Source organism: Bison bison, unplaced genomic scaffold, assembly GCF_000754665.1.
Source record: "Bison bison bison isolate TAMUID 2011002044 unplaced genomic scaffold, Bison_UMD1.0 scf7180017864043, whole genome shotgun sequence".
NCBI lineage: Eukaryota > Metazoa > Chordata > Mammalia > Artiodactyla > Bovidae > Bison > Bison bison.
Window position 1 is genome coordinate 10,480,583 of NW_011494615.1, and position 14,127 is coordinate 10,494,709.

Here is a 14,127-nt window from a genome sequence, read left to right on the forward strand (position 1 = left end):
ATCTTCTGGACTGCAACAGGGTGCCACTTCATCTTTGGTATAAAACAGGCCATCCATAGGCTGAATTTGATCACAACTAGGAAAGACTACAGAAATTGTCAACAATTTCTCTATCTATTGCTTTTTTTGTTGTTTTTTTGTGTTTTTTTTCTTTTTTGCACTTTTTGACAATAAGCTCCTATCTACTTAAGTTTTTTTTTTTAATGCTCTTAAGCTAGATTTTGCAATGTGACAAGCAAAGCTGACTAAAAAGTTTGTAAAGCTCATAAAAAAGACTGCAGATAAAAAGCACTAATGATTTTGCTAGCGATCACGCTTTGGAAATTAAAAAAATCTGCATTCTGCCCCCCAAACACGCATTATTTCTAATGCAGTTGTTTTTAAACCAACATTAATAACTTTACCTTAAAATGTTTTAGCCTTCTAGAACGATTCAACACTTAAGACAAAGTTCATGAGAAGTCCCAGCATTTCCCCAATTCTTGCAGTTGCCATGGTTTCTTTTATCAGCAAATTTTCTTCAAATGAAGAAAAACATTTTCTTTAAAACTGTACAGTTTTTTTTTTTTTTCCCACCCTAAAAACTCATAGTCTTAGACTTCTGTACCAGTGAAAACCGGTACAATATTTCAATTCTTTCTTGGTTTTAACAAGACGTTGACAGCTTGCCTCGAGAGCCTTTGACGTCCTTAAAATTAAGGCAATTAAGATTCAAGATAAACCTTACCTAAATATTTCTAAGAAAAAAATAAAATAAAAAAAAAACCCAACCCACTAGATTTAAACAAGAAGAGAAAAAGAAAGAGTAGCTTAATTACTGAGGAAGACAATTTGTTTCCATTTCTGCTTGCCCACCTCTTGACATCAGATTTCCTGTTTAAAAAAAAAAAATCTATCTACACCTTCAGATAAATTCTGAATTCAAATGTTCTCCACGTGAATGTCAACCTTCCATGTTTTGCTTTATTTGTTTGTAGTAGTAGTTGTCCTCTTCTGGGATTGTTTTCTTTAATTAAAAAAATGATGCAAAAATAAACTGTCAGACCACATGAAGGAACCATTTGCACAGCACGTAAAAACATGTTGTTTTCATTGGGTAAAGTAGAAAATTAAAAAAACAAACAAAACAGCATTCCATCGACGCCTGTGCAAAACTGGAAGCCAACTTCTTGTTTAATGAAGTTTCTTCATTCAAGGCAGAGTTTCAGACGGACATTCTTCAGTCTTGTTTATGGTCTGTGAAAACAATGGAGGAGGAGTGGTCATTACACACTAAAGCATTTTGAAATCCCCTTCGGTGACCTTTCCAGTGAGCATTCTTTATTTATTTTTATTTTTTTAAATTTTATTTTATTTAACTTTACAATTTTGTATTGGTTTTGCCATATATCAAAATGAATCTGCCACAGGTATACATCCTGAACCCTCCTCCCTCCTCCCTCCCCATACCATCCCTCTGGGTCGTCCCAGTGCACCAGCCCCAAGCATCCAGTATCGTGCATCGAACCTGGACTGGCGAGCATTCTTTAAAAGCTACCAAGGTCTCTCAATGTAAGAGTCATCAAGTAAGTTGTCAAGACACAGTGGGCTTAGAAGCATGTCAAATTCTGCCATTTTCATACTGATATATATTTGCAGCTTGTTCATATTAAATATCTTGGCTAATAGATCAAGAATATCTCTTAATTGCAAAGTTTCAAATATACAAATATATCTAGGCAGGTAATATTTCCTATGTTCATGGAATGTATTCTTCAATATTTGGCTTAGGTTTTAGCTCCCCAAGAAATCCCTTGAGTAATTCTGTCCTTCCAGAACTCCCATGAAATCCATCACAAACTCAGTCAATAAATCTATGATTCCCTATTATATACCCAGGATACAGAAAAAAATTTTTTTAATTGAAGTGTAGTTGATTTACAATGTAGTGTTAATTTCTGCTGTACAGCAAAGTGATTCAGTTACATATAAATGTATACATTTTAAAATATTCTTTCACATTATGGTTTATCTAGGATACTGAATACAGTTCCCTGTGCTATCCAGTAGGAACCTGCTGTGTATCCAATCCCATAAATAAGAGCGTGCATCAGCAGCAATGTATTGTGTGTTATCACACAGAGCTCACCAAGTGTTTCCCCATGAGCCGGAGGCTTATTACTGAAGACAGGTAAGACAGCAGTGAAGCTCTGTTCACGCTCCAGTTTCTTCTCTTCTTCCTTGCTCTTCTATCTCAACAAGGTATTAAAATCTTGAGAGGAGGGACCATATTTTGCTCCCGTGTTTTACTCTGCAGGAGTCTGGGAGACTGACGTGCACATCATGGGTGTTTAAATGGACAGACGCCACTTTGTCAGCCCAGCCCACATGATACTTTCTCCTTCTGCCCCATCTATACGGCAGGGCTGAGCTAACAGTGGGTTGATCTTTACTCCTATCTCTTCCACCCACAGATGAGAATTTGGTTCAAGAATTTCAGGGGTATCTTCTACAAATAAAGATTCTTCAAAACTTTCTTTAGGTCCTGTTTCATGAAACCTTCTTCCCTCAGTGCTCCGTGGGTTCTTCTGATGCCCGGTTGCTTGCTTTCATGAAGAAAGCTCAGGGTTGCTGTGTAAGGGTGTCCGTCCAGGTGTTCTGCCGCACAGGATGCACTGATGCAGGAGAACCTCGGGGCTAATTCCAGCCCACAGTCTGTTCCCCAAGCTGTGTACTCCAGAGCAGGGCTGCATTTGCCCTGAGCATGTGGCCCTTACTCAAATTCACAAAAAGCCCTCTCAGTGATGTTTTGAACTAGGTGAGACTTAGCCTGGGATGACCCAGAGGGTTCTCTTTTTCTAGTCTGCCAAAAGCCCTCATATGACCCAGCTGTGGCTCTTAGAAACCTGCCTAACTTGTTCCTAGAATCATGTAAGGAAAGCAACTTGTTGATAGATTATTTCCATTGTTAACCAGAGTTTAAGTCTCTAGAAATACATTTATTTTTCTGTGTTATGAAAGAAAGTGGCATTCCTTTTTAGAATGAAAGCCATCAAAATTGTCAAAATAGCAGTAACAGTAAGGGAAATTTTAGTCATCATCATCCTGGGAACCATGGGAACCATGGAGTATATTTGATCTCTCTACATATACCTTTGCAAAGTATATCCGTATTCCATTTATTTCTAAAACCTGTCTTGTGGGAACCACATTTGGTGTGTGTTTTTGTGTTTGCTTTTAGGTCTATTCTTTGTTCCCATTTCCGTCTTCCACCCTGGTATTACTGTGCATTGAGCAGAAAATGCCTAATACGGCAAGAATCTGCCTCAGACTGTTCAGGGAATGCTTTCAGTCAGTGGGCTGCGTGACATGGAGCCCCTCACTGCAGGCATGTCAGGTGGGCTAGTCTCCACGCATCCGTGTGTATGAGTGAGGCTGCAGCTACCTTCCTTCTTTGTTATTGGAAGATGATTGCTTTACAATGTTATGTTAGTTTCTGCTGTACAAAAAAAGTGAATCAGCTATATGTGTACATACATCCCCTCCCTTCTGGCCTCCCTCCCACTACCGCCATCCCACCCCTCTAGGTCATCACAGAGCCCTGAGCTGAGCACCCTGTGCTGCACAGCAGCTTCCCACCAGCCAGCTATTTTATACACTGTAGTGTGTATATCGGAGAAGACAGTGGCACCCCACTCCAGTACTCTTGCCTGGAAAATCCCATGGACAGAGGAGCCTGGTGGGCTGCAGTCCATGGGGTCGCTAAAAGTCAGACATGACTGAGAGACTTCACTTTCACTTTTCACTTTCATGCATTGGAGAAGGAAATGGCAACCCACTCCAGTGTTCTTGCCTGGATAATCCCAGGGACCAGGGAGCCTGGTGGGCTGCCGTCTATGGGGTCACACAGAGTTGGACACGACTGAAGTGACTTAGCAGCAGCAGTGTGTATATATCAATGCTATTCTCTCAATTCGTCTTACCCTCTCCTTCCTTTCCCCACTGTCTACAAATCCATTATCTTCATCTTCATCTCTATTTCTGCCTCACAAATAGGTTCATCAATACTGTTTTTCTAGATTCCATGCATGCATGCTAAATCACTTCAGTTGTGTCTAATTCTGTGTGACCCTACAGACTGTAGTCTGCCAGGGTTATCCTCTGTCCATGGGATTCTTCAGGCAAGAAAACTGAACTGGGTTACCAAGCCCTCCTCCAGGGGATCTTCCTGACCCAGGGATTGAACCCACATTTCCTGCATTGAAGGCAGATGCTTTACCACTGAGTCACAGGGGAAGCACCTCTAGATTCCATATATACATGTTCAGTTTAGTCCCTTAGTCGTGTCGGACTCCTTGCAAACCCCGTGGGCTGCAGCATGCCAGGCTTCCCTGTCCATCACCAACTCTTGGAGCTTGCTTAAACTCATGTCCATCGAGTTAGTGATGCCATCCAATCATCTCATCCTCTATTGTCCCCTTCTCCTGCCTTCAATCTTTCCCAGAATCAGGGTCTTTTCCAATGAGTCAGTTCTTCACATCAGGTGGCCAAAGTATTGGAGCTTCAACATCAGTTCTTCCAATAAATATTCAGGACTGATTTCCTTTAGGATTGACTGGTTTGATCTCCTTGCAGTCCAAGGGACTGTCAAGAGTCTTCTACATATACACATTAATATACGATATCCTTTTCTTCCTGACTTACTTCACTCTGTATGAGACTCTAGGTTCATACACGTCAGTACAACTGACTCAATTTTGTTCCTCTTTATGATTAATATTCTATTGTATATATGTATCATAATCCTCTTTATCCATTCATGGACATCTAGGTTGCTTCTGTGTCTTGGCTATTGTAAATAGTGCTGCAATGAATATTGGGGGTGTGTGAATCTTTTTGAGTTATGGTTTTCTCTGGGTATATGCTCAGGAGTGGGATTGTTGGGTCATATTGGAGCTACTTTCAAGTTTTATAACCTTACACAAGTGTTTCCAATAGCCTCCTCCCATCACTTGCTTCATCCTTCAAGTGGTCTTGTTGCTACATGAAAACAAATGAGAAGAAATAAATGGTTGTACTTTACATCTTCATGGTGGCTTGCTGAAGTTGGAATGGAAGACTATTTAATAGTCTATTGCTATTTAATAGAACTAAATTCACTCCTGGGCTTCCCTGGTAGCTCAACTGGTAAAGAATCTGCCTGCGATGCACTTTCGCTTTCCTGGAGTTGGGGTGGAGAGCGTGGTCAGAAGTGGTGCTGAGAGAAACACTGCTCTAACAGAAGTGCAATGCTTGTTTAATTGTAGCTCTCTTCAGAGCTATTAATACATAATGGACATGACCCCCTACAGGGCCAGACAGATACTTACTTCCTGAAAGATTGCAGTATGTTCTGGTCTCCTTTGGAATGCTTTAAAAAATTATTAAAAAACTGTAAGAGAATTTTTTTGTCAGTACAATTATTTTGATACTATTGTAAAAGATCACATGTTTTCAAAAACATTTTTTTTTTCCTATTGATGCCTTTCTTTGTTGATAACCTAACTGTATGTTTAGTTTACTAAGGGTAATCAGGTAGTGGGAGAATAGTGTGTGGTCTTCTCCACACTCTGGATCACAGAATTCGTCTTTTCACATGAAAATCTGTGAAGTTAATCTGTCAGGGATGATGTTGGTGAATATGGGATGATTAAATCATTTTAAGGCTTCTAGCCTAAAAGTCTACAATTCTAAGATGGTGATTTACTACTTTTTACTACTTTTTAATGTATTCACTCTGCTTTTGGCGGGGAGTGGGGGGTGGGGAAGATGGAAGATGGGAGCATTCAGACTGACTCAGTGATCTTAAAATGTGGTCAGTCTCCCTACCTTCACACTGACCTTAGAGGGCTTCTATCTCAACCCTAGTGTTGCTAGGGCTTTGTAATTTTTCAAGTCTTCTCTAAAAGAACTGTCATAACGCCAGTTGTCTATACATGGTCAGTATATTAATCAGCAAATTATATGCCCTTGATTACTATCCACACATGTCTGTTAAGTTTGTGACTAATGATACATTTTATTTGTATTTTCATAATGCTCTCAGTCACACAAACTCCTCTTTTTACGGTGCAACTCATTTTAATTTTAAAATAGTCTCACTATCCGACTTAAATGTTCTTCTTGCTCCTGATCAAAGCCTTAACATTTTGGAAGCTTTCTGTTTTTTTATGAATGCCAGTGCATGACATAAGCATTATGTAAACATGCACTTTCACACTTCATTAGGACAGGGAAGGTAGACAGGAGTGAATTTGTGCTGTGCTGTGCTTAGTAGCTCAGTCATGTCTGATTCTTTGCAACCCCATGGACTGTAGCCTGCCAGCCTCCTCTGTCCATGGGATTCTCAGGCATGAATACTGGAATGGGTAGCCATTCCCTTCTCCAGGGGATCTTCCTGACCCAGGGATCAAACCCACATCTCTTAACGTCTCCTGCATTGTTAGGTGGGTGCTTTACAGTCTGAGTTACCAGAAGCCCACACCCCAAATCCAGGGAAGGGTGGTCAGTCTTCCCTCAGCAATGCAGACCTGCCTTATACTTTCTGGAGGGCACTGATCTAATCTCTCACTTTAAAGATTTAAGGGAGGCCCCTTGAGTAAAAATTGGTAAATGGAAAAGATGGAATTTTAAGGACTTCTGATTTTGTATATTAGAATATAGCTTTGCTTGCAGACTCATACTTTTCAAGTCCTAGTTTTTTAAAGCCATTTTCTAAGTACACAAAGAAAAACTGGGAATAAACTGAGCAGAAACTGGAATTTCCAAAGAACATCCAAAGTAAAGCACAGGTATCATTTTCCTGGTTTGGGTAAAGAGTAACCAGCCTCTTGCATTACTATCCCCTTTGAACAATAGGAGAGGAAAAAAAAAGAAAAGACAACAAAATAGGAGGTAATTTATTTAGCTTGAAAAGTGGAATTTGGAATATTAAAATTTTCTGACCCATGATTCCAAATATAACCTTTTTGTTCATATACACATTATTAACATTTCTCAAACTTTTGTCCTATAACCTTCTGTTGTGTTGTCTGTAGTTTTTTTTTTTTTTTACTTTTTATTGGAGTATAGTTGATTTATACTTGTTAGTTTCAGGTGTACAACAAAGTGAATCAGTTACACTAAATATACCCACTCTTTTTTAGGTTCTTTTCCCATATACACCATTAGAGAGTACTGAGTAGAGTTCCCTGTGCTATACAGTAGGTCCTTATTAATGATCTTATCTGTAATAGTGTGCATATGTTGATCCCAGTCCCCCGATTTATCCCTCCTCCTCTAACCCACTTGTAACCATAGGTTTGTTTTCCACATCTGTAACTCTATTTCTATTTTGTAAATAAGTTAGTTTGTACCATTTTTAAGATTCCACAAATGAGCGATATCATAAAATATTTGTCTTTCTCATTCTGACTTTACTCAGTAAGACAATCTCTAGGTCCATGCGTGCAGCTGCAAAAGGATGTATTTCACTCATGTTATGGCTGAGTAATATTCTGTTGTCTATATGAACCACATCTCCTTTATCCTCTTTTCTGTCGATGAATGTTGAGGTCGCGTTGATGTCTTGGCTATTGTAAATAGTGCAGCAATGAATATCGGGTTGCTTGTATCTTTTTGAAATATGCTCTTTGCAAGACATATGCCCATAAGTGGGATTCCGGATCATATGGCAACTTTTAGTTTCTTTTGACGAACCTCTGTACTGTGTCCCATAGTCGTTGTACCAATGTACATTCCCACCAACAGTGTAAGAGCGTTCCCTTTTCTCCATAACCTCTCCAGCAATTGTTTGTAGTTTTTTGATGATGGTCTTTCTGATTAGTGGGAGGTGATATCTCATTGTAGTTTTGATTCACATTTTTCTGGTAGTTGGTGATGTTAAGTATATTTTCATGTGCTTTCTACCATCTGTATATCTTTCCTGAAGAAATTTTATTTTTCAGATCTTCTACCCATTTTTTGATTGGTTTGTTTGCTTTTTTGATCTTGAGCTCCATGAGGTGTTTGTATATTTTGGAGATTAACCCCTTGTCAGCTGCTTCATTTGGAAAGATTTTCTCCCATTCTATGGGTTATCTTTTCATTTTGCTTATGGTTTACTTTGACATGCAAAAGCTTTTAAGTTTAATTAATTATTTTAAAATTATTTTTGTTTATATTTTCATTACTCTAGGAGGTCTATTAAAAAAAGATATTGCTGAAATATATGTCAGAGAGTGTTCATCCTGTTTTCCTCTAAGAGTTTCATACTATCTAGCCTTACATTTAGGTCTTAATCTACTTTTAGTATAGAGAGTGTAGTTATTTCATTCTTTTACATGTAATTGCCCAGTTTTCTCAGCACCAGTTACTGAAGAGACTGTCTTTTCTCAATTGTGTGTTCTTGCCTCCTTTGTCACAGATTAGTTGACCATAGGTATGTGGATTTATCTCGACTTGCTCTCCTGTTCCATTGATCTATATTTCTAGTTTTGCACCACTACCATACTATTTTGATGACTGTAGCTTTATAGTGTAGTCTGAAGTCAGGGAGACTATTTCTTCTGGCTCTGTTTTTCTTCTTCAATATTGTCTTGACTCTTTGGGTCTTTTGTGTCTTCATTCAAATTTTGACTTTTTTGTTGTTGTTCTGTTTCTCTGAAAAAATGCCCTAAGTATTGCATGGAATCTATAGATTGTTTTGAGTGAGTAGTATAACCATTTCACAATATTGATTCTTCCAATCCAAGAATATAGTATATATTTTCATCTGTGTCATCTTTGATTTCTTTCAGCAGCATCTTACAGTTTTATGAGAATAGGTCATTTGCTTCATTAGGTAGGTTTATTTCTAGGTATTTTTTGATGTGGTGGTAAATGGGATTGCTCTCTTAATTTCTCTTTTTGATATTTCATGTTGGTATATATGTATACAGGAGATTTCTGTGTATTTATTTTGTAACCTGCCACTTTGCCAAATTCATTGATGGGTTCTAGAAGTTTTCTAATAACATCTTTAGGATCTTCTGTGTATCAGTCAGTTCAGTTCAGTCACTCAGTCGTGTCTGACTCTTTGCAACCCCATGGACCACAGCATGGCAGGCCTCCTTGTCTATCACCAACTTCCAGAGTTTACCCAAACTCATGTCCGTCGAGTCGGTGATGCCATCCAACCATCTCATCCTCTGTTGTCCCCTTCTTCTCCTGCCCTCAATCTTTCCCCAGCATCAGGGTCTTTTCAAATGAGTCAGTTCTTTGCATCAGGTGGCCAAAGTATTGGAGTTTCAGCTTCAACAGCAGTCCTTCCAATGAACATTCAGGACTGATCTTCTTTAGAATAGACTAATTGGATCTCCCTGCCATCCAGGGGACTCTCAAGAGTCTTCTTCAACACCACAGTTCAAAAGCATCAATTCTTTAGCGTTCAGCTTTCTTTATAGTTCAACTCTCACACCCATACATGACTACTGGAAAAAAACCCATAGCCTTCACTAGATGGACCTTTGTTGGCAAAGTAATGGCTCTGCTTTTTAATATCCTGTCTAGGTTGGTCCTAATTTTCCTTCCAAGGAGCAAGTGTCTTTTAATTTCATGGCTGCAATCACCATATGCAGTGATTTGGAGCCCCCCAAAATAAAGTCAGCCACTGTTTCCACCGTTTCCTCATCTATTTGCCATGAAATGGTGGGACCAGATGCCATGATCTTAGTTTTCTGAATGTTGAGCTTTAAGCCAACTTTATCATTCTCCTCTTTCCCTTTCATCAAGTGGCTCTTTAGTTTTTCTTCACTTTCTGCCATATGGATAGTGTTATCTGCATATCTGAGGTTATTGATATTTTTCCGGGAAATCTTGATTCCAGCTTGTGCTCCCTCCAGCCCAGCATTTCTCATGATGTACTCTGCATATAAGTTAAATAAGCAGGGTGACAATATACAGCCTTGACATACTCCTTTTCCTATTTGGAACCAGTCTGTTGTTCCATGTCCAGTTTTGACTTTGCTTACAGGTTTCTCAAGAGGCAGGTCAGGTGGTCTGGTATTCCCATCTCTTTCAGATACTTCTTTCAGATCCTTCAGATACTCTTTCTGTACTTCTATGTATAGTATCATGTCACCTGCAAACAGTGACAGTTTTACTTCTTTTCCAATTTGGATTCCTTTTGTTTCCTTTTCTTCTCTGATAGCCATGACCAGAACTTCCAAAGTATGTTTAATAAGGGTGGTAAGGGTGGAAATCCTTGTCTTATCTTGCTCCTTGTCTTAGAGGAAACAGTGTTTCACCATTGAGAATGACGTCAGCTGTGGGTTTGTCATATATGGCCTTTACTATGTTGAGGTAGGTTCCCTCTACAGTCACTTTCTAGAGAGTTCTTTATCATTAATGGGTGTTGAACTTCAAGAAAATCTTCTTCTGGACCTATTGAGATGGCCATGCAGCTTTTATTCTTCAGTGTGTTAATGTGGTGGATCACACTGATTGATTTGAATATCTTGAAAGATCTTTGCGTCTCTGAGATAAATCCCACTTGACCAGGATGTATGATCCTTATACTGTGTTGTTGGATTTCGTTTGCTAGTATTTTCTTGAGGATTTTAATGTCTATGTTTAGCCGTGATATTGGCCTATAATTTTCTTTTTTGTGGTATCTTTATCTTGTTTTGTTACCAGGGTGATGGTGGCCTCATAGAATGAGCTTGGGAGTGTTTCTTCCTCTGTGATATCTTTGGAAGATTTTCAGATGGGTCAGGGTTAACTCTTCTATAAATGTTTGATAGAACTTGCCTGTGAAGCTGTCTGGTTCTGGATTTTTGTTTGTTGGGAATTTTTAAATCACAGTTTCAATTTCACTGCTTATGATTGGTCTGTTCATGTTTTCTATTTCTTCCCGTTCAGTACTGGAAGAATTTGTCCATTTACTCTATCTAGGTTGTCCATTTTATTGATGTATAGTTGTAGTAGTATGATCTCCAGTGATGGGTGGTGCTGTGTTCCACCCATGTTGATTGATCGTCCTGAGGTGTCCCAGCACTGGAGCCCACGGGTTGCTGGGAGGGGCCAGGTCTTGATGAGAAAATGGTGACCTTCGGAAGGGATCATGCCAATGAGAACTCCCCAGAACTACTGCTGCCAGTGTCTTTGCCCCACAGTGAGCCTTGGATGCTCCCCGCTTCCACAGGAGACCCTTCAGCACCAGCAGGTAGGTCTGCTCTGGGCTCATATGAGGCCATGGCTTATTTTCCTAGGTCTTGGTGTACACAAGACCTTGCATACAGCCTCCAAGAGTGGAGTTTCTGTTGTCCCCAGTCCTGTGGAATTGCCAGGATCAAACACCACTGGCTTTCAAAGCCAGGTTCTCTGGGGGCTTCTCCTCCTGTTGCCAGATCCCCAGGCTGGGGAACCAGTCAATGGAGCTCAGAACTTTCACTATGGTGGGAAAACTTCTGTGGTATAATTGTTTTCCAGTTTGTGGGTCACTCACATCATAGGTATGGTATTTGGTTTTATCCTGATTGTGCCCCTACTTCCAATCCTTTGGCGGCAGCTTCTTTGTCTTTGGAGGTAGAATATCATTTTTTGATAGGTCCAGCATTTCTCGGATGATGGTTGTTCAGCAGTTAGCTGTGATTCTGGTGTTTTCGTAAGAAAAAGTGAGCTCGTGTCTTTCATCTTGTCTCCACCTCTTATTTTTTGTTTTTTAAATTTAGTCTGTGTGAATCACATCAAACAATACGGTAATCTATGGTAATCTCTGGCACTCTGGTCCAAGCATACTGGATTTTTTTTCAGTCCGCTCAGTGAGTTAATATGTAAGAAGGGAACAGAGACTGTCTCTGCAGGAGCACAGTGAGAGACACTGGTGTGGGATGAGAGATGCTGTGTGGGCAGAAGCATCTGTCAGGGCTTGGGGAGTATGGGAAACTGGCTTTGGTTGTTTCAAGGCACAGTGAGGAAATGAATGATTTAAGACCCTCCTTGTTAACAGTTTCAAGGAGAAGGAAACGGCAAACCAATCCAGTATCCTTGCCTGCAAAATCCCATGGACAGAGGAACCTGGTGGGCTGCAGTCTATGGAATAGCAAAGAGTTGGGCATGACTGAGTGACTAACACACACACACACACACACTAACAGTTTGATGATGTCTGGGTAAAGGAAAATGACTCCTTTATTTATCCAATCAACAATTCTTGACTGAGTGCTTACTATGTAAAAGGCAATATTCCTGATGCTAAGGAAAGAGCTATGAAATAAGCAGATGCCTCCCGCATCCTCTTGGAGTTTATCTCCTACTAGGAGTAGACTCACAATCAATGGATCAATTAGCAAACGATCAAAAAGAAAAAGAATCTCAAAGTAGAATATTAAAAAAAAATATTCTGTGATAGAAAGTGGCTGGATAAATACCTAAGATTTGGTATCAGGGAAGGTCTCTCATATAGGCCTGCATGTGAAAGACAATTATAAGCTAATCTAGGAGAGTCTTAGAGGAAAAGCATTCTAGGTAGAGGAAACAGGAAGTTCAAAAATCTGGAGGTGGGAACCTGAAGCAGGAGTCATCTAATATCAATCAAATTCCATCCTTCCTTTTCTTCAAACTCTCCAGAGGTTTTGTAGCTGTCTTAGAATAAAACTGAGAACACTTGATCTTCACAAAGCTACATATCCAAGGCCCAAAGGCATGTGAAAGTTGGCCAGTTGGACTTTATCTCCTATAATTCATCCAGCTACATCACCAGGCTCCAGCCTCAATTTCCCACGTTATAATGTAAACTCTTGAGGGCACGGGCATCTGGCATGATGAGCGATACTGGGGGTGAAACTGGGTCTAGGATGGAGGTGGGTGGGGAGACTCTTGCTAGACTTCCTCAGAGGGAGAGGTGTTCTTTCTGGATTGGGCAGAGACACCGCCCCCACCCTCAACTCCTGTTGCATCACACAGTAATCATGAAAAGTGGGGGCAGCTAAAGCTGATTTACTCAAGCAGGGAGAAGAGGTTCTGGACAGTCACAAGAAACATGGGGGTTTGCCTGCTAACCATTTTTTAGAGGTGGGACTATGTTTTCCCTATAGAGAAATCTGCTTTATGACAGTCTTGTTTTGAGAGTCAGCCACAAGCACCATCCCTAACGGTACAGGCTGCAAGTTTCCCTGTATCCTTACTCCATCTTTCCTGGGTTGAGTGGAGAGCATCCTTAAACTACTATAGCCAATTCACGTTATCTTGAATATTCTGAATCTCACAAATGGAGCTCATTTCCAGTTTCATTATGCTAATTAACATGGCACTGCTTTCATCAGGCAACTCATTTCTAACAATCATTATGCTAATTGAGATATGGGTAGTTTAAAATACTTGTACAAACCTCTGGCCTTTCTCATTAAATGAGAGCTGACCTCCTGTGGGGTGTGAAATTCTGATTAGGGTGGCTGAATGCCCCTGAAAAGTAGCTTAACCCATTGCAGATACATTTCACACCGTAATGTCTAAAGATATTTTAAATTAAATTACAGGGGGGGTCAAGATGGTGGAGGATTAGGAGGATATGGAATTCAACTTTCCTCACAAATACATCAAGAATACATCTGCAAATGGAAAGAAGTCTCGCAGAGCGCCTGCTGAACACTAGCAGAAGACCTCAGACACTAAACAGGGTAAGGAAGCTCCCTGCATAACTGGGTGGGGAACTGAAGGAGAGGAGAGGCTCCCACACCTGGGACGCCCTCTTGCTGGTGGGGAGATCAGCTGGGACGGAGGGGAGCTTTGGGTCTTGGAGGAGAGTGCAGCAACCAGGCTGTGGCAGGCAGGACAGAGTGAGACTTGCAGAGATGGTCTGTGCCAGAGCCCTGCCTGCCCCATACTTAGACATGTGTCTCCTGGTGCAGACGGGGGCTGGAACTATGGGGTTTAGAAAGAGACCTACTGAGGGAACAGCTGTAGGCTGCAGGGAGAGAGCCTGCAGGGATGAGAGTGAGGAAGCCACGACCAGGGGTGCTCAGAGAGGAAGACTGCACAGCCATAGACGTGAAGCAGCGTTGTTGAAGTGCAAACGGCAGGGCCACCAATGCAGCCTCTCTCCCCACGTGCTGCTTGCCTCCCTAGGGGACCAGAAGGGCTCCAGCCAGG

General features: G+C 40.7%; 1 protein-coding gene across 1 annotated transcript in view; it reads right to left on the reverse strand.

Moving 5' to 3' along the window:
- LOC104985408 (RNA-binding motif, single-stranded-interacting protein 3-like) overlaps window positions 1–14,127 on the reverse strand; it is a 79,033-nt gene that overhangs the window by 5,487 nt on the left and 59,419 nt on the right. Inside the window, exon 5 of the mRNA XM_010835565.1 lies at window positions 3–1,236. Coding sequence (XP_010833867.1) covers window positions 1,230–1,236 — 7 coding nt within the window. The 3' untranslated portion in view covers window positions 3–1,229. The remainder of the gene's footprint in view (window positions 1–2; window positions 1,237–14,127) is intronic.